Here is a 20,854-nt window from a genome sequence, read left to right as displayed (position 1 = left end):
GATTTAGGGCATTTTTCATATAGATTCATAGATATCTTTAATTTCTTCATCTGAAAACTGCTTATGGTATCACTCTTTGTGTGCAAATCATGTACCCATTTTGACCTTATCTTGGTATATGGTGTGAGATGTTGGTCCATGCCTAGTTTCTGTCATACTATTTTCCAGTTTTCTCAGCAGTTTTTGTCAAATAATAAGTTCTTATCCCAAAAGCTGGAGTCTTTGGGTTTAATCAAACAGCAGATTACTATAGTCATTTACTACTGTTTCTTGTGGACCTAATCTATTCCACTGATCCACCATTCTATTTCTTAATCCGCACCAAATAGTTTTCATGATTGCCACTTTATAATATAGTTTCAGATAGGCCACCTTCCTTTGCATTTTTTTTTCATTAATTCCCTTGATATTCTTGACCTTTTGTTCTTCCAGATGAATTCTGTGGTTATTTTTTCTAGCTCTATAAACTAATTTTTTGGTAGTTTGATTGGTATGGCACTGAATAAATAAATTAATTTAGGTAGAATTGTCATTTTTTATTATATTAGCTCAGCCTAAGCATGAGCAATTTTTCCAGTTGTTTAGATCTGACTTTATTTGTGTAAAAGTGTTTTGTAATTGTGTTCATATAATTCCTGGGTTTGTCTTGCCAAGTAGACTCCCGAGTATTTTGTATTGTCTACAATTATTTTAAATGAAATTTCTCTTTCTATATCTTACTGCTGGGCTTTGTTGGTAATATATAGAAATGCTGATGATTTAGGTGGGTTTATTTTATATTCCGCAACTTTGCTAAAGTTGTTAATTATTTCAAGGAATTTTTTAGTTGATTCTCTAGAATATCATCATATCATCTGTAAAGAGTGATAGTTTTGTTTCCTCACTGTCTATTCTAATTTCTGCAATTTCTTTTTCTTCTCTTACTACTAAAGCTAACATTTCTAGTACAATACTGAATAATAGTGGTGATAATGGGCATCCTTTTTTCACCTGTGATCTAAGTGTGAAAGCTTCTAGCTTATCTCCATTACATATAATGCTTGCTGACGGTTTTAGGTAGACACCACTTATCATTTTAAGGAAAATTCCATTATTCCTTTGCTCTCTAGTATTTTTAATAGGAATGGGTGCTGTAGTTTGTCAAAAGTTTTTTTGCATCTGTTGAGATAATGATGATTTCTGTTGGTTTTGTTATTGATATGATCGATTATGCTGATAGTTTTCCTAATATTGAACCAGCCCTGCATTCCTGGTATAACTCCCTGGATAGTGTATTATCCTTATGATAAATTGGTGTAACCTCTTTGCTAATTTTTTACTTAAAATTTTTGCATAAATATTCATTAAGAAAATTGGTCTATAATTTTCGTTCTCTGTTTTGGTTCTTCCTGGTTTAAGGATCACCACCATTAGTGTCATAAAAAGGAATTTGGTAGGACTCTGATTATTTTTCCAAATAGTTTATATAGTATTGGAATTAATTATCCTTTAAATGTTTGGTAGAATTCACTTATAAATCCATCTGGCCCTGAAGATTTTTTCTTAGGGAGCTCACTGATGGTTTGTTTAATTTCTTTTTCTTTCTTTTTTTTTTTTTGGTGAGGCAATCGGGGTTAAGTGACTTGCCCAGGGTCACAAAGCTAGTAAGTGTCAAGTGTCTGAGGCTAGATTTGAACTCAGGTTCTCCTGACTCCAAGGCTGGAGCCCTATCCACTGCGCCACCTAGATGCCCCTCAATTTCTTTTTCTAAAATGGGGTTATTTAAGTATTTTACTTTTTCTTCTGGTAATCTGGGTAATTTATATTTTTGTAAATATCCATCCATTTCACTTAGATTGTCAGATTTATTGACATACAGTTGGGCAAAATAGCTTCTAATTATTGCTTTAATTTCCTCTTCATTAGTGGTAAATTCACCCTTTTTATTTTTCATTCTGGTATTTTGGTTTTCTTCTTTATTTTTTTAAATCAAATTAACCAAAGATTTATCTATTTTATTGTTGTTTTTTTCATAAAACCAGCTCTTAGTTTTATTTATTAGTTCAATAGTTTTCTTACTTTCAATTTTATTAATCTCTCCTTTGATTTTCAGAATTGCTATCTTGGTATTTAATTGGAGACTTTTAATTTGTTCTTTTTGTAGCTTTTTTAGTTGCATGCCCCATTCACTGATCTTTCTCTAGAGATATAAAATTCCCCCTAAGAACTGCTTTAGCTGCGAACCCATAAATTTTGGTATGTTGTCTCATTACCATTCCCTCTGATGAAATTACTGATTATTTCTATGATCTGTCATTTGACCGACTCATTCTTTATGATTAGATTATTTAGTTTACAATTAATTTTTAATCTATCTTTCCATGGACCTTTATTACATGTAATTTTTATTGTACTATAATCTGAAAAGGATGCAATGAATATTTCTGCCTTTTGGCATTTAATTGTGAGGTTTTTATGCCCTAATACATTGTTGGTTTTGGGTAAGTGCCATGTACTGCTGAGGAAAAGGTATATTCCTTTCTATCCCCATTCAATTTTCTCCAGAGGTCTATCATATCTAGCTTTTCTAAAATTCTATTCACCTCAATAACTTTTATTTTGTGGTTAGATTTATCTAGTTCTGAGAGGGGGAGGTTGAGATCCCCCACTGTATAGTTTTGCTGTTTCTTTCTTCCTTTAACTCACTTAACTTCTCCTATAAGAATTTGGATGCTATACTACTTGGTGCATATGTTTAGTACTGCATAACTGCATTGTCTATGGTACCTTTTAGCAAGATGTAGTTCCCTTCCTTATCTCTTTTAATTAGATCTATTTAGCTCAGGATTGCTACCCCTGCTTTTTTTTTACTTCAGCTGAAGCATAATATATTCTGCTCCAGCCTTTTACCTTACAGTGTGTACCTCTCTCCTGTTTCTTGTAAGCAATATTATTGTAGGGTTCTGATTTTAATCCATTCTGCTATCTTCTTCTGTTTTATGGGAGAGTTTATCCCATTCACAATTATGATTACTAACTGTATATTTCCTTCCATCCTACTTTGTCCCATTTATACTTTTCTCTTTCCTTTCACCCTGCCCCTCTTCACCAGTGTTTTGGTTCTGACCACCACCTCCTTCAATCTGCCCTCCCTTCTATCAGCACCCCTTCTCTTTTCTTTACCCTTTGCCCCCCTACTTCCCTACCGGGTAAGATAAATTTCTTTACCCAACTGAGTGTGTATGTATTCCTTCCTTGAGCCAAATCCAATAAGAATAAGGTTCAAATAATGCTCACACCTCCCATCTTTCCCTTTGCTGTAATAGGTCTTTTGTGCCTCTTCATGTGAGGTAATTTACCCTATTCTGCCTCCCCCTTTCCTCTTCTCCCAGTACAATCCTTTTTTTCACCCCTTAATTTTTTTATATCATCACATCCAAGTCAACTTATACCTACACCCTTTGTCTATGTATACTCATTCTAATTGTTCTAATAGAGATACAATTCTCAAGAGTTATAAGCATCATCTTCCTGTGTGGGATGTAAATAGTTCAACTGTATTAAATAATTTTATTTTTCTTTCCTATTTACCTTTTTAGGCTTCTCTTGAGTTTTGTATCAGTTCCGGTCTTTTCATCAGAAAACTTTGAAAGTTCCCTATTTCATTGAAAATCCATCTTTCTCCCTGAAAGATTATGCTCAATTTTGCTGGGTAGTTGATTCTTGGTTGTAATCCAAGCTCCTTTGCCTTCTGGAATATCTTATTCCAAGTCCTCTGATTCTTTAAAGTAGAAGCTGCCAGATCTTATGTAATCCTGACAGTGGCTCTTTGATATTTGAATTGTTTCTTTCTGGCTGCTTGCAATATTTTCTCCTTGACCTGATAATTGTGGAATTTGGCTCCAATACTGTATTTCACCACATACTCATCACCACCACATAATTGTCGTACTCTGTTATGTCATCCAAAAGCTGATTTATAACCTTTCATTGTGTAATTGTCACATGGTATAATTCTGTTCGCTACGCCACTTAAAAGGTAAACAGAGCAGCAATGTATTCACCAGTGGCATATGGATATGCATTTATCTCTTGTGCATTGAGAGCTGCCAGCCTAGAATTCTTAGCACAGGTGCACTGTCAGTATATTTCTGAAAGTCCACTTGCGTGGTTTGTTCAGAATGCTGCAGTACCAATGGTATTGTCACTCAACCCAATGAAGAGCCATAGGCACAAGGGGAGTCGGTGGGCAGGCGAAGCTGCCATGACTAAGTCACATGATATGGTAAGACTTGCATCATCCCATGCTAGCTAAACTGTACAGTTCATCTGCCAGCAATACATTAATGTGCAAAGCATTTCTTTCTGATTACACTGAAATCGTTTGCTGAACAGCATGAAAACAGAGCTGCAGAAAGACCGTTTGCAGTGAGTTAAAAGTTGGTGCAAAACTGGTGGAATCTAACAGACAAGTAATACTGGAACAATTTTTTTAAAAATTTAGCTTCACATAATGATCGCACCCCACTTTTGGGCAAAAAATTTGGCATAAAATCTGCAATGATTATGTGGTGAAATATGGTAGTTTTAGAGTTTTCATTTTGGGATCTCTTTTGGGAGGTGAACGATGAATTCTTTCAATTACTATTTTATACTCTGGTTCTAGGATATCAACGCAGTTTTCCTTGATAACTTCTTGAAAGATGCTAAGCTCTTTTTTGGATCACAACTTTCAGGTAGTCCAATAATTTTTGAATTATGTCTCCTGGATCTATTTTCCAGGTCAGTTATTTTTCCAATGAGATATTTTATATTTTCTTCTATTTTTTTCATTCTTTGATTTTGTTTGACTGATTCTTCATATCTCATGGAGTCATTAGTTTCCACTTGCCCAATTCTAATTTTTAAGGAATTATTTTCTTCAGTTAGCTTTTGCACCTCCTTTTCCATTTGGCCAATTCTACTTTTTAAGGAGTTGTTTTCTTCAGTGGATTTTTTTTTTCATTTGGCCAATTGTATTTTTTAAGGAATTGTTTTAAGTCAATTTTTGTCCTTCATTTTCTAACTTGTTGACTCTCTCTTGCATAACTCATTTCTTTTCTCAATTTTTTTTCTACCTCCCTTATTGGATTTTTAACATCTTTTGAGCTCTTCCAAGGCTTTTTGGGCTTGAAACCAACTCATATTCCCCTTTGAGGCTTCCCATATAGGCATTTTAACATTGTTGTCTTCTTCAGAGTTTGTGTTTTGCTCTTCCCTGTTGCCATAGTAGCTTTCCATGTTCAGGGATCTTTTCTGCTTTTTGCTCATTTTCTAGTCTGTTTCGTGACTTTTAAAGTTGAGTTCTGCTCCGAGGGTGCAGGGGGCACTGTCCCAAGCTTCTTGTGCTGGGAGCCTGGGGCCTGGTCACTGGCTTTCAGGGCTGGGGCATTAGGTGCTGATGGCTTGCCCACTGCACTGTGGAGGCCCAGCCCCGTTGTGCCTAGGTTCCAGGGCTGGCAGTTTACCTTCTGTGCTGGTGCGGGAGGCCTCACAGCTGGTTTGCTGAGCCAGGACTGAGGAGCCCCTGTTGCTGATCTGTGCTGTGGCTAAGAGCCTCTTGCTGGCTTGCTCTTACTCCATCTGTACTCAGCTGTGCTCCCTTTTTATCCAAGTGAGACAGACCTTTCCTGAAGTCCTTCTAAGTTATTTATTTATTTATTTATTTTTATAAATTTATTTATCTTTTATAATTCAAACAAGTCTTTCTTACATCTGAGTTACAGTTCTTTCTAAGTCTCTTATCCAACTGCAATTCAGCTATTATAAGATATGTCTCAATTCCTTTCTAATCAAATTGCCAATTACTTTTCCCAAATATATTAAATGATAAATGCTTCTGCCAGTTTTCATTTTATATAGGTTAATCAGGCACCAATATTGTATACACTTTGGGATGCATTATGTAGCTATTCTGCTCCACCGATTTACTTTTCTTTTTGTTTGTTTGGCCATTACCTGTGAGTTTTGATGATAATTGCTTTATAATAAGTTTTTAAAGTTAGGGAGTGAAAGAAAGACCACCCTTTACCAGGATTCTCTGTCTCTCCTTTGATATTATTACTCACGTGTTTTTTTTTTAACTAATTTTCATTATTATTTGTCTGGTTCTATAAAGAAATCTCTAGGTAACCAGAGTGGTATTAGCTTAGAAACACAAAGTGTTGGACACAAATTCTGTCTCTCAGTCTTAGCAGTCTTGTGACCCTCAGGTAAGTCACTACTGTGTGTTGCAAGTAGCTCCCCAAGTCTTTTATTTACTAAATCATATATGGGTTGCCAATAGCACTGGTGAAGTTTCCACACAAGGAATTCATCACACTGACAAAATCAGATTCTTCATATATTCACGCAATGCATTAAAGACCTAAGTTAATTTTGGAAATACTGTCATTTTTATTAAATAAATAACACTCATTTGTGAATACTGGCTATTCTGGTAGTTATGTAGGTCTTTTTTTATTTCAGTCTTTATAGTTTTATATGGATTCTTCTACAAAAGTCCCACATATGCCTAGGTAGGTTAATTCTCAAATACTTTATGGTTTTTGTTTTAATTGTAAGTGGGATTATTTTAAATTTTTTTCTCTTAATTATTAACTAGTAAATAAGAAGGCAGGTATATTTGCATGTAATTCTTGTATTTTGAGAATTTGCTGAACTTATTGTCTCCATTAATTTTTTGGTTGAGGTAGGTGGATTTACTAGCTATATTATCAAGTTATCTGCAAATAATTTTTTCTAGTGCTAATTGCTTTGATATCTTTTCTTGTCTTACAGCAATCGTACAATTTCCAATACTATCTAAAATAATACAGGAGTGAGAGTGGGCATTCTTGCTTTGTACATGTTTTTAGTGGGAATGTTTCCAATACTTCTGGGTTGCATACTATGTTGGCTCTTAATTTCTGCTTTTTATTATATTAAGGAAAAAAAATTTCTATACCTATTCTTTTTAGTTTGTTTGTTTTTTTTAATCATGAATGGAGGTTGTTCTTTATTATTTTTATTAAGGCTTTTTCTGCACTGTAATAATTATATGGGTTTTTATTTTATTTTATTATGTTGATAGTCTGTCTCAGTTCCATTCTTGGCATAAACCTTGCTTGATTATGATGAAAAATTTTCATAAGGTGCTGCTGTAAACTACTGGCTAAAATGTTATATTTAGCATTTTGCACTTACAATATTTGGTGAAATTGGCCTCCTAGTTTCTTTTTTAGTGTTGTCTCCACCTAATGTTAAAAATCAATACCATATTTGCCTCATAAAAGGTATTTAATAATGTTTCATCTTTCTCTATATTTATAATCTACATAAAAATTGTTCTTGTGAATCCATCTGGGGCATGCCATTTATAATTTACTGACCTTCAACATTTTGGCAATTGGATATTTTATAGGAAATATCAAGGATCTGCTTTTTTCCCTCTTCTCGATACTGCTTTCACCATCTTCACTGCTTCTAAAGTATGTGAATTCCTAGATAATTGTCTTGATGATACCCTGTTAATCCAATTTCATGCATGTGAAAATGTTTGAAATATAAAACCAAGAACAGCTACTAAAATTATGATTGAATTTTCTGAACAGGGTAAAGTTCATTATGGCCCAAATGACTCTATATTCTTTTTGTACCTCTGATTAATTTCTGGTGACACAAATATATTCAAAGTTAATTTGACATCTGATAACATAGTGTATAGCATGGAATAAAATCCAAAGCCAGATAGAATTTAAACATTGAAATTAAACATCTCTGGAAGATAAAGGAACTACAGAAATAAAAGAGAACATGTCTGTGTTGATCTGTTGAGACTATAAGCAGCTGTGGAAAAAAGGATATATATTGGGGCAGCCAGGTGGTACAGTAGATAGAGGAGTGGCCCTGGAGTCAGGAGGACCTGAGTTGAAATCCAGCCTCAGACACACACCACTCACTAGCTGTGTGACTCTGAGCAAGTCACTTAACCCCAAGTACCTCACCAAAAAACAAAACAGAAAAACAACAAAAAACAAAAAGGATATATACTTTGCTCTGTATAGCTCCTATCAAAAAAACCCTACATATATGCTGGTGTTATTATTTAATATTCAATATCGTCAACATTCTAGGTCCCTTTTAGTACAAGCATACATAGTACTTGGTAATATATATTTTATGATGATACTACTATTTAATGAATTATTTTAAAGGATGCATAGATACCAGGAGTTAATCTTTACAAAAGCTTGTTTGTATGTATACATGCTCCTTTCAGAAGTGAAATTGAAAAGGAATCAGTCTCTTTTCTTCAAAATTCCCTCCAAAGCACGGAATATATTACAGTTAACAATGAATAAGCATTTACCAATTTCCTACCATGTGCTTTAGTGCTTTGTTGACTACAAAATATAAGACACTGCCTTAGAAAGGCTTACAATGTCCTTGTGGTACATAAGACATACATTCTTATGAACGAATGTACGTATATACATACATGAAACGATGAAAGCATAATATTAGGCAGAAAATAATCAAGTGTTCTAGTATATGGTCCAGATGAAAAATGGTATGGAAAAATCATATGACAGAAAAGACTTAAAACATCTCTTAAGACTTTCCTCATTCAGCAAAAAATATTCCATGGTTATGTCACAGACTTCTGATTTCTTCTATATCCAGCCCAGAAAACATCATGACATAGATAAGAATTCAAATAATAGCAAATGTGACTGAGAAAACTGTCTTTTTTTTTTTTTTAAACACCTTCTAGTCCTTGCACATTACTGCTAGATGATGGAGAGTTTATGGATGGAAAAAATTACAAAGGTTGATTTGTTTTAGATACTGATAGGATACTATCATTCAATTAATGATCTTTTAAAAAAACAATTATTACAATTTTAATAATAATTACATATCCATAAATTAACTCACCATACCGGATTCTGCTCCCAGTGGATTTAGATGACTATGCGGATTCCTGATATACCCATCTTTATATGGTTCATCTGGAAAGTGATATGCATTAGCTCTTCTAAAGTAAGGTCTATCATGAGGTAAGTGGTACAGGTCATGCAATTCCTAAATGAGAGGAGATTACATATGAAGAAACAGAGATATAGATAAATCTTTAAATTTAGTCCACTAAATAAACTGAAATAAAAAAATGATACTAAATATGAAAAGTTGGTTTTACACTATTTGGAAAGATTTTTAAAATATGCATTCTTAAAACTACAAAAGGTTTTTAATATGAACACTATTTTCCTAAGTATTTTATAAACAAAAAAATGTAAAAGGTTTTAAATAAGAATCATAATGTGACTTTAAAAGCACCCACACAGTAACTACATAACAGATGTAAAATATAAAAAGATGCTTCAAATAAGTTCTGAGAAAATGTCAGAATGATTGACACAAAGAGACTAGCTCTTGTGCAATATATATTTTATTGTCATATTTTCATAGGTAAAAAAGGAAACATTTTAAAACATTTAGGGATTTTAAGTTAAAAATTTAATGACAACCAATAACTATTGAATATTTACTGTAAATAAAAGATCTATGCTAGGGATAGAAGGAGAAACAAGGTCAAATTAGTACTTGGTTCATGCCCTTAGAGAGTTTATAAGTCACTCAAATATTATCTAGTTAGATGATTTCTAAAAGTTATTACTAGGAGGCATTCCAAGATAATTTTAAAACTACTAATTTAAAATTAACTGATCAATTTAAATTTAAAAGTAACTGATCAAAGGATATTTCTAACGAAGAAAAGCAACTATCTGCAGCCAGATGAAGTAATGCTTCAAATCATTAAAAAGGGAAATGCAAATTAAAACAACTCTGAGGCTTCATCTTATACCCATCTGATTGGCAAAGCTGGCAAAAAATGAAAATGGAAAATTGTTGGAGGAACTGGAGGATGACAATTCATTATGGCAATGGTGGTAGAACTGTGAACTGGTCCAAATTCCGGAAAATGATTTCTAATTACAGTTTTAGAAAAATCACTAAACTATACAAACTTGGTAATATACTACTAGGCACATGCTCCAAGGAAGTCAAAGACAGAAGGTCTAACACACACACATACACATGCATGCACACATGTGTACACAAACATACACACCACTTATAGCAGCAGTCCTTGTGGTATCAAGGAACTGGAAAGTGCATGGTTTAAAAAAAGAGTTGAAAAAAAGTGTGTTACGTGAATAACAGAATATTATTGTTCTGTAAGAAAGTCTTTTTAATATGTGCTGGATGAACACCAAGATTTTTTTTTTTAAACTTAGCTTAGAAAGGCACACAACTGAATGAAAAAAAGATGGGGATAGAGGGGGATACTGTATATGGGACTAATCTGAGAAACTTTAAAAAGATAAAAATATAAAATATAACAAATTTCACAGAAAAAGTTATTTTCAAAAGGCCCATCACTGTGGCAAGAGAATAAAATCTGCCTTTTGTATGTATATCCATTGGATCTTTTGTATACAAAGCATGTGGAGAGTTAACACAATAGTTCACTTTGGAAGTCTGAAGCACTTCTAGTTGCATCCATAGGCACATACGTAAAAGGTAACTCTGCTCCAGCTGCCTGTCCTAGGAAGTGGACTTTAGAAGTTAGAGATTGTATTGTCTAAGGTCTGAAAAGGGGAGACAAGCATAGAGTTAAGTGCTGAGCCCTTCTTTCCTGGAGCAGCTCATCAAATAGGCAGCTGTTTCTCTTGCAAGACATGAGGAAGTTCCAGCCAGGCAAGGCCATCTGGCAAAAAATAGAAACTCAATTTCCTATCATTTCACAATTATATCTTCATCCTCTTAATACTCATGAGTTATTTACTAAAATGCAAATACTTCAGGGAGGGTAATATCAACTAACAATCTAGTGGGCATTAGTAGAAAGGTGATACAATTTTGCCTAGGGTCTTCCCTGATTTTTTCTCTAGTAGAAGCTTACTAGAGGGATATGATGAGTGGAGACATCTCATAACGTTATTACTGGACACTGTCATTTCCATTCAGTTCACAAGCTCTGGTAATGTCTTATAATATGTAGATCACATTAAGTATGAAAAAGTAAAATGACAATGAATTTATTATTATGGATTTAGTAGATCAAATTATATTCAGTAGAAAATTAGAATAGCACAGTTTTATGTATTAAATTATTTGACAAATTTCTATTAGTCTGGTCATTGTTTTTAAAATAGAATTAACGTAAATACAAACAAATTGTTTCCATTTGTTACCTCTGTGCAGCCCTAACTAAATTAGGGACTATTTGCATCTGATTCCCAAGATCTAATTAATAGGTTTTTACCTTTCTGTAAGATTGTAGCTGACCATCTGGAACTCCTGATGGATAGGAAATTGTTACAAGGTTTTTCTCTCCTGGTAACAAAAAGTGCAGGGGTTCAGGGACTACTATAGATGTTCCTTTCATGTATTTCAAAATGCATTTCTCCATATCAGTTAGTTGATTGTGAATTGAATTTACTAGACGACTTCGAACTCTGTCAAATGAAGAAAAATATTTAAGTATAACAACAAAAGGTACAGTAGCCATGATTAAAAAAAAATACCATACTTCACCACATAACCGTTGCAGATTTTATGCCAAATTTTTTTGCAAAAAAGTGTGGTATGACCATTATGTGAAGTTTTTTTTTTTAAATTGTTCCAGTATTACTTAAAAGTCATTTATTACTAAACTGTCTGTGGTGCAAGATTAGGAATACTCGTGAATATATGTTAAAATTGAATACTGACCAGTGTGTGTGCACTGAGAATTCTGGGCTCACCATGTGCACAAGATAAATGCATATCCATATGCCACCGGTGAATACATTGCTGCTCTGTTTACCTTTTAAACGGTGTGACAAAGAGAATTATACCATGCGATACTATGTGATGAAAAGTTATAAACCAATCTTTAGACTGAAAAAACTGAGTGCAACAATTATGCAGTGAAATACAGTAGCTAGAGGTAGATAACATCAATATTTCTGACAGCCCAAATCTGAAAGCATTTGTTGGACTTCCATGGGCTATAAACAAGGTGTGGGCTAAATACAATGACACGTGACCTAGTCAACTGATTTCTATTACCTACAGATTTTTATAGCATCAATAACAGTCATATTTCAAAGACACAATCAGTGAGAAAAATAGGAACAGATTTTTTTTTCTTTTAAGGCTCGTGGGCTGGTCTCTAATCAAAGGTAAAACTAATATTTATTGCACTATTCTTGCTTTTTAAAACAACAAAACATACAAGTCCATGATTAATGTAGGAAGTGGGGTGGGGTAATATGTTTATGAAAATGAGGCAAAAAGACTTACATTCCCCATGATTCTTCCGGATTTGCAGATATAACAGTATCAACTGGCAAAGTCATATTAACATAGTGGTGACCTCCACTTTCTCTTTCAATGATGGGCGCTACAGCAGCTAGAGGAGTTGACATTTCCAGCATGAGATCTATATTTATTATCTGAACCTACAAAAACAAATAATTACAATCAATTTTAGTAACACCATCAAACATATTTCAGAGTAAGAATTCATTTTTCATCTCTTTTCTATTTGTAGGTGATTACGGTCACATTTAAGACTTTGGGTTGACACAAAAGCAAATCAAAGTGAGCTAACTTTCTGATACGAATTCTTGTGAATCCAAAATGTAAAAAGGTAAAGAAACACGGGAGATGTTAAATTATAAGATAAAACATCCTAATAAGCAAGTGACTTAGGAAATCTAACAAATAGGAGAAACTGAAAAATTTGTGTGATTCCCAATTAGTATGGGTGACAAGCTTACCTGTCCTTGTAACTTCTTATCTTTCTTTTTGGTGAATTTTCGCTTTGTATCCTCTTCTTGGTCAAATCTAAAATTTTAACATACAAAGAACTTTATGGCATTCATCATTTAAAACTATTCCTGCTGAGTTTTAAAACATGCCCACTTATTAAGTATCTTTCACAGGGGTCTGATACAAAAGATACACTGGAAGCTAACACAAATATGTAAGACTGGGGTAATTCTTTGGATTAATGGTCAAAGAATATGAACAACCAGTTTGCAAAAGAAGGCCTGCAAACTACTAATGACCACGGTTACTGCTTCCAAATCACTAATCATAAGAAAATTGCCAATTCAGACTGAGATGAATTTCAATTCGCACGCAGAAATCTGGCTACTATAACAAGAGATGGAAATACTCAACACTGGAGGCATTGTGGGAAGGCAAGAATGCTAATATGCTCTTGGTGGAGTTGTGAATTGGTTCAATCAATCTGGAAAGCAATTTGGAATTATGATTAATAAGTGACTAAAACATCCATAATCTCTGATCCAGAGATCCCACATCTAGCCACATATTCTAAGAAAATAAAAAAATAGAAAGAAATGCCCCATCTTTTCCAAAACATTCAATGTAACACTTTTTGTGGTGGTGAAGAACTAATAATAAAATAGGTACTTATTGACTAGAGAATGGTGGCTAAATAAATTTTGGTACACGAATATAATGAATTATCATTAAGTCATTAGAAATGACAGATAAATAAATTTTAAAAAAACATGAGATGACCTATACGAACTGATACAGACTGAACTAGGAATAAAGAGAATTAGGAAAACAATATACGTAATGCATGCAATGTAAATGGAAAGAACAATAAAATTAAACTGAGAACTGTGTAATTATGATGACCATGATTATATCTGGAGAAGAGGTAAGAACATGTACATATTTCTTTTAACTGATGAGCGGGGGGGCCCATGGGTGCAGAAAACTGCATATATTGTTAAATATAGTCAAAGGGTTGGTTTTACTGAATTTTTTGTCTTTTTTTTCACCTTGACTAAATGGGAAGGATAGCCGGATAGGGGAGGGAGGAGATACATATTCAGGAATGAACGTGATATAAAAACAAAAGCCACCAATAAAAAAATTAGAGCATACTCACTGGATAAAGCGTAGTATTTCCTTACAAGCAGAATCGTCAGTCAGTTCTGCTGGAACTGTGTTCATGTTGCCATTAGGCCATATGTACACTGAACTGTGGCAAATTTTGAACACGAGGGCATTTGATGAAAGCTTGGTTGTAAGGTCACTCAATACATATTTCAATGCCTTTTTTGTAGAAATATCTGAATTAAAAGAATGTACTTGTTATTATTAAGATAATTCTCTAATGATTTTCCTATCACTATAACCCTAAGAGAAAACTATTACAGTGATAACTTCAACAATTCAATACTTATTAAGCACCTACTATATACAAGAACCTATACGAGGTCTGAGGGACAGAAAGACAAGAAAGAAGCAGCCCCTGACCCTGAGGAGCATATGTTCTACTGGTGGGATACAACATATGCACAGGTAAATAAATACAAAGTGTGTCTTGGAAGAGATTGGGGGAGTAAGATCAAGAGCCTTGGAAAGGGGAAGGATCCCATCTTTATCAGACCTGAGCAAAGGAGGAGGGAAAGGGAAAGGTTAAAGAGGGGTTCTGGGGGAGATCATGATGGATGGATTCCATTTTCTCAGGAAAGTGGCAGGTGAGATGCTTGGCTAACAAAGCCCATGAAAAGGAAGCAAAAAAAAAATTAGTCTTTTCTTTCCAAAGAGAGCCATACTTTTGTGAACAGCTTGGTTTATTGCTACCAATAAAAGTGTTAGGTCCCAGGGTAAGTCTGTAAAGTTGAGTCTCCAGCCCCTTCCCCCCTCTCAAAAATGACCTTTCTGATATTTTAGGTACCAAATTTACATCCTTTTTTCTCTATTCTCTCCTCATCCTATCAAAGCATGGCATGATCTAATATTGATTGACTAACCTTTCATTAGATTGGAAAGAGAACGAAAGCTGGAGTCAGAAAGTATTTGAGTCTTGGCTCTGACTCACTAGCTGGGAGACCCTGGACAAGTGAGTTAACTCTGGGAGCCAGAGTTTCCTCATCTGTAAAGTGAGGTGAACACTTGCACTATTGACTCCACCAGGTTTTGGATTTTGCAAACTGTCAAATGCTCTGAAAATACGACCTAAAGTAATGCTCCAGGAAGGCTGTTGCATTTAAGCCTTTTATCTCTCCCAGGAATGAAAGAATTTTACCCTCATAAAGAAATCATGAACTTCAGCAAGCAGGCAGAGAGCTTTTCAGGGCAGGCAGGAGCCTCTGAAGCACCAGGCCTGGAGGTCAATCCTAATTCAGGCCATTTGCTGGGAAGAGCACATCATGGCTCTTTTTCTCTGATGAGGAGAGCACAGGCCAGTTAAAGACCTAGTTTTCAGAACTGCTGGAAGCAGACAAACTTTTAATCCTTTTATTACCATGTTCTTCCTATGCCTGGTAATTTCCAATGCAGTCCTGGCAGAGGTCAGCCAATGGGCTCCCTCTTTGTGGTCTGTCCTGCCTCTCTGTCCTTACCTAATGGCACGTGAAGCTTTGACCAATCTCCTCAATCTCTGGGCTCTTCCCCTTGTGCCCCAAGACTCCCAAATACATATTTAAGCTCTATTGCACCTGTTTTTTAGCTAATACTTATATTATCCTCACCTTCCAATAAATAGTTCTTGGAATATATTCAGATTCTGGGGGGAGGCTCAGACATGTGATTTCATCAGAGTATGGAAACTACTTCCACCAATGTAGATTGGCAACTTATAGTCTTAGAGAGTTTCCTGGAGTGGGGGGCAAGAAGAAGTTAAGTGTCTTGTCCAGGGTCACATGAGTAGTATGTGCCTGAAGTAGGACTTAAATAAAGGGAGGTCGTTCTGACTCCATGGCAAAATGAGGAAACAACTGAGTTCAGGGAACCAAAGAGAGCTTCTCACATATTAGAGAAAATCCAAATGTTTGCAATACTTAAATATTTTAAGGATCTGTGATTTCATCTATATGGATATTGCCTCTACCAACACAACTCGTTCATATTTTAGTAGATGGCTTTCGAGAGTTGCTATGGTTTAAAGAAAAAAATAAAAACAAAAAACAATCATCCAATCATCCAGTAAACAGACTTCCGATGATGATTCTCCCTAAAATTAGTTAGGCTGGTGTGCTTAGACAAAAGACATCCAGTATACTGCCTTTTCAGTATGGTAGGACTTCCCAGAGCTTATACCCTGATGACACAGGACCATGTAATTCAGGGTCACCACAATAAGGAATAAAGACAGGGCTTTTCTTTCTAACTCCAGAGTGCCTTACACATAGTAAACATTTAATAAATGCTTGCTGACTGACTGAAGAGGAGGATACTTATATGGCTAGTGATTCTGAGGAGCAAGAAAGGTTCTGTCAAGAGTGTTTTATCACCTTTTTCCTAATCATAATGTGGTGGGGGGTTTTTTCCAGACATACCATCAGGAGAAGCTAGCTGAAATGCTAGATCAAGGCCTCCTCTTATTCTGAAAAGCAGATCCATCGTATCTGAAATCACCTGGAATAAATAAAAGCAAAAATCATTATAGAATACTCAAAAAGAAAAACACCCTCACAACCTTATGTAATTGAACTATGAATGCTTTAATCTACTACTTTCTAAAGTAAAGTCCTCTAAAACATAAGAACAATTTAAAAAATTCAGCTTTATATAACCTCAGCAAATTTTGTTCATTTGCCTTAAAGTGGCAGTTAGGAGAAACAGTTCTTTTCATGAGTATCATTAGTGGTCCCTAAACTTTTCTAATGTGCTAAGCAAAAACCCATATTTCAGTAGATTTGAAATGTAGCCGCTAGAAGACCTGCCGTAAAAGTCTTTGGAGGCATAGACCTCTGCCCCCCAGGGCAGCAGCAGAGAGAGATGTTACCAGATGAAAGAGACCTCGTGGTCAATATGAAGACACCATAGCTCCCATTTTCTAGCATCAGGATTTGTCCCCAGTGCTCTACAGTCCAACGATGCTGACCTCCTTTCTCTTCCTTGGATATGACATTCCAGCTCTCCTCTCTCTTGCCATCTCTCCAATCCTTTGCCCTGGCTCTCCCCTAAGCCTGAAATGCTCTTCTTCCTCATCTCCACTTCTTAGAATCCCTAGTTTTCTTCAAGAATTAATTCAATCACTGCCTCTACTGGAGGCCTATCCTGGTCCCCCTAGATCTAGTATCTTCCCTTCTAAAGCACCTCTCTGTAGGTATCTTGCATAGACCCATGAAAGTCCATGTTGTCTCTCCTATTAGAATGTAGTAAGCCCCATGAAGGCATAAATTATATCACTTATAATTTTATATTCCCAGCACTCAGCACAGAGACTGGCATACAGTAGGTACTTAATAAATGCTTGTTAATGGATTGGAAAATGAGATACAATGGGTATCCTACTGGATCTTCCAAGCTTTGCATAAGAAGAAGTTTGGTACAGCAAGAATGGGCTCTGGGGGTTGCTAGGTGGTGCAGTGGATAGAGCACCGGCCCTGGATTCAGGAGGACCTGAGTTCAAATCTGGCCTCAGACACATAACACTTACTAGCTGTGTAACCCTGTGCAAGTCACTTAACCCCATTGCCTAGCCAAAAAAACCCAAAAAACAAAACAAAACAAAAAAACAAAAAAAAACAAAAGAATGGGCTCTGGACTTGGAATCACAAAGATCTAGGTTTCTAATACTTATTAGGTCCATGACCATGCACCAATCATATCACTTTCTTGAGTCAACTGCCTCATTTGTAAAACGGAAATGATAATACCTGCAGCACTTACCACGAACGTTGTTTTAAGATTCAAATGAGATAATGTATGTGAAATACTTAAGGAGACATACAAATGTCAGCTATCATTATTATGAATGAACATCATTTTAAAAAAAATTCTAGGAGTGTCTATTCATGTTCCCAAATAGGAGGACTGAATTTTTCAAAGAAGGGTAGCATTAGTAAACCAGTCAGATCTTTGCTTTTCAAACACCATCCAAAGAGTGGGGAATGGAATATTTATTTCAAGTATAGGAGAGAGTATAAGCAAAGGCACAGCGACAGGAATTAGGACAAGACAGCCTGGTACAGTGGAAAGAACACTGTCTTTGGAGAATTTGGGTTCAAATCCCTACCTATGTGACTGTGGCCAAGTCACAACCTCCCTGGGCCTCAGTTTCCCCATCTGTAAAATGGGAGAATTAGACTAGTTAGCCTCTTAGGTCCTTTTCAACTCTGGATATATGACCTGAAGAATGAAGGATGAAGAATAGCTCAATGAGGGGCAGCTAGGTGGCTCAGTGGATAAAGCACCGACCCTGATTCAGGAGGACCTGAATTCAAAAGAGACCTCACATACATAACACTTACTAGCTGTGTGACCCTGGGCAAGTCATTTAACCCCACTGCCTAGCCCCCCCCCCAAAAAAAAGAATAGTTCAATGAATTTGCCTGCAACACTACTGAGGAGGAGACAGCATAATATAAAAACAGTAATGGGTGTGAACAAACTGTGGAGGGCCTTGTCAGAATTTTATGCTTTATTCTGTAGGTAATGGAGAAATTAGTGAGGGAGGCTGAGTGTGGAAAGAAATGATCAGAATAGTCCATTCAGAATATTTCTCAGGTTGTGCTGGGGAAGGTGAATTAAAGAAGGTACAGACTAGAGAGAGAGAGAGGACCAGTGAGGAAATGATTACAGCAGATTTTGCAGGAAAATAAGAGTTAAGGGAATAGGGTGGGTGCAGTAGGAGTGGAAGCAGGTCCAGATACAAATGATACTACAGAGACAAAAATGACTGGATATGGCAAGGGAATATTGGCATGCGTCGAAAGAGAGACAAACAAAAGTTAAAGATTACTCATAGTTCATAGAATGTCAGACTGGAGGGACGATGGCTCCATTAACAGATACAGAGATATTAGAGTGAGGGGCAAGCTTAGATGATGAATTCAATTCAGATGATGAAATATGTTAAATCTGGGGGCGGCTAGGTGGCGCAGTAGATAGAGCTCTGGCCTTGGAGTCAGGAGGACCCGAGTTCGAATCTGGCCACAGACACTTGACGCTAACTAGCTGTGTGACCCTGGGCAAGTCACTTAACCCCAACTGCCTCACCAAAAAAGCGAAAATTAAAAAAAAAATGTTAAATCTGAAATGTCAGGAAGCCATGAATGAATTACAGGTGATTGAAATATGGATCTAGAGTTCTGAGAAGAGATGGAGGACAGGTACAGAACTCAGAACCATCTGTGTTGATATAATTAAAGCTATGGAAATAGAAAAGACCAGAAAGGAGAATATCTATACAAAGGGTGCCTAGGATAGAACCTTGAGGATTATCTGCGTGAAAGGAGTAAAAAGAGGAAACACCAGCAAATGAGACAGAGAAGGAGCAGTTGGAGAGGTGGAGAGAGAACCGAGAAGTCACAGAAGCCAAAGGAAGAGAGGGGATCAAGAAGGAAGGCGTGGTCCACAGCATCAGCGCTATGGAGGGGCTAAGGAGGATGAGAACACAAAAAAGCCCTCCCTAGGTTTAGTGATAAGGGGGTCAGAGATGACCTTGGAAAGAGGTGTTTCAGTACAATGGTGGGGACAAAACTCAGACTGCAAGGGATTGAGAAGTCGTGGGGAAGCAATGAATGAATACAGATTACTTCTAGGAGCCTGACAAAAAGGAATGGGGGAGACTAGATAGAGTGACGGTTTGAGGGTTCTGGTAGGGAGATGCAAAGATTTTTGTTTTCTTAAAGAGATTAAAGATCTGTGTATGTGTGTATGAGAGTGAGTGAGCAAACAAGCAAGACAGAGCAAGAGAGAAACAGAGTAACAGAGGGAGAAAGGGGGAGGAAGAGAGAGAGAGAGAGAGAGAGAGCGAGAGAGAGAGAGAGAGAGAGAGAGAGAGAGAATGCTCAGTGGAGCGAGGTCATAGAGGAGACGGAGACAGGGACAGAATAGGGAAGATCAAGGGTATAGCTGGACTGGTTAGCTTCAGCAAGGAAGTGTCACTGCTTTCCCTGAGATTACAGGGAAAAGAACCAAGGTCGGATAAGGACATTGAGAAAGGAGAAGAATGAGAGAGGGCAGCTGAGAAGTTCAAATGGGAAAGCCTCAAAATGCCTAACCTGGCATGTCTGCCAACTATATAAATTCCTGCATCTCTCTTCTCATCAATTACTCTCAAACTTCTAGTGTTTGGTCTTCAAGGGAAGTCTCATATCCTGTATCTCTGTTGATTCATTCATATACCATACTTTTTTTTCTCTCTATTTCTAAAGATGTCCTAAAGCTTTGGAGTTTGGAAACCTTAATAAAATATTGCAGAAAATAACCTGTGTAATGTTTCAACTCTTATTCCAATGAGGTGGAAAAATCCAAGAGTGCAACATCTGGAGCTGGGGGCAAAGGTTAGGAATGGCCTCAAAAGAGTCAAGAGACCAAGATTTTGGTCTGGATTCTGATAAATGCTGTTTGACCGTGGCAACTCACATAATTTCTGTAAGTCCATAAAATGGGGATGATGTGACCTGTAAAAGGATCATAGAAACAGAGAGACAGAAGGGACCTCCAAGGTAATCTGGTTCAAACTGCCTAAGATGAAATCCCCTCCGAAGTCATCTACTTGGAATGTCTAGCGATGGGGAATTCTTTACTCTTGAGAGGACAGTTCTAAATGTTAATATACTTTTCCTTAGCTTGAGCTGAAATCCTGCCTCCCTATAACTGCCACATATTGGTCCTAATTCTACCCTCTGGAGCCAAACATATTGATGACCACTCGAGAAAGAGTCACTAAAAAATCTGGCTTAGAATATTGCCTCAAGTCAGACACTTACTAGCTCTGTGACTCTGGGCAAGTCACTTAACCCTAACTGCCACACACACACACACACACACACACACACACACACACACACACACA

At 36.2% G+C, this 20,854-nt stretch overlaps 1 protein-coding gene across 1 annotated transcript in view; it reads right to left on the bottom strand.

Moving 5' to 3' along the window:
- UFSP2 (UFM1 specific peptidase 2) overlaps positions 1–20,854 on the bottom strand; it is a 37,055-nt gene that overhangs the window by 11,658 nt on the left and 4,543 nt on the right. The window contains exons 2-7 of the mRNA XM_027837440.1: positions 16,383–16,461; positions 13,985–14,168; positions 12,834–12,900; positions 12,355–12,512; positions 11,333–11,525; positions 8,938–9,084 (exon numbers count right to left, since the gene is read on the bottom strand). Of these exons, the coding sequence (XP_027693241.1) occupies positions 8,938–9,084; positions 11,333–11,525; positions 12,355–12,512; positions 12,834–12,900; positions 13,985–14,168; positions 16,383–16,461 (828 nt within the window). The remainder of the gene's footprint in view (positions 1–8,937; positions 9,085–11,332; positions 11,526–12,354; positions 12,513–12,833; positions 12,901–13,984; positions 14,169–16,382; positions 16,462–20,854) is intronic.

Source organism: Vombatus ursinus, unplaced genomic scaffold (genome assembly GCF_900497805.2).
Source record: "Vombatus ursinus unplaced genomic scaffold, bare-nosed wombat genome assembly UNPS02014821.1, whole genome shotgun sequence".
Taxonomy (NCBI): Eukaryota; Metazoa; Chordata; class Mammalia; order Diprotodontia; family Vombatidae; genus Vombatus; species Vombatus ursinus.
The sequence above is the reverse complement of the archived record's forward strand: the minus strand, read 5'-3'. Positions and strand labels throughout refer to the sequence as shown.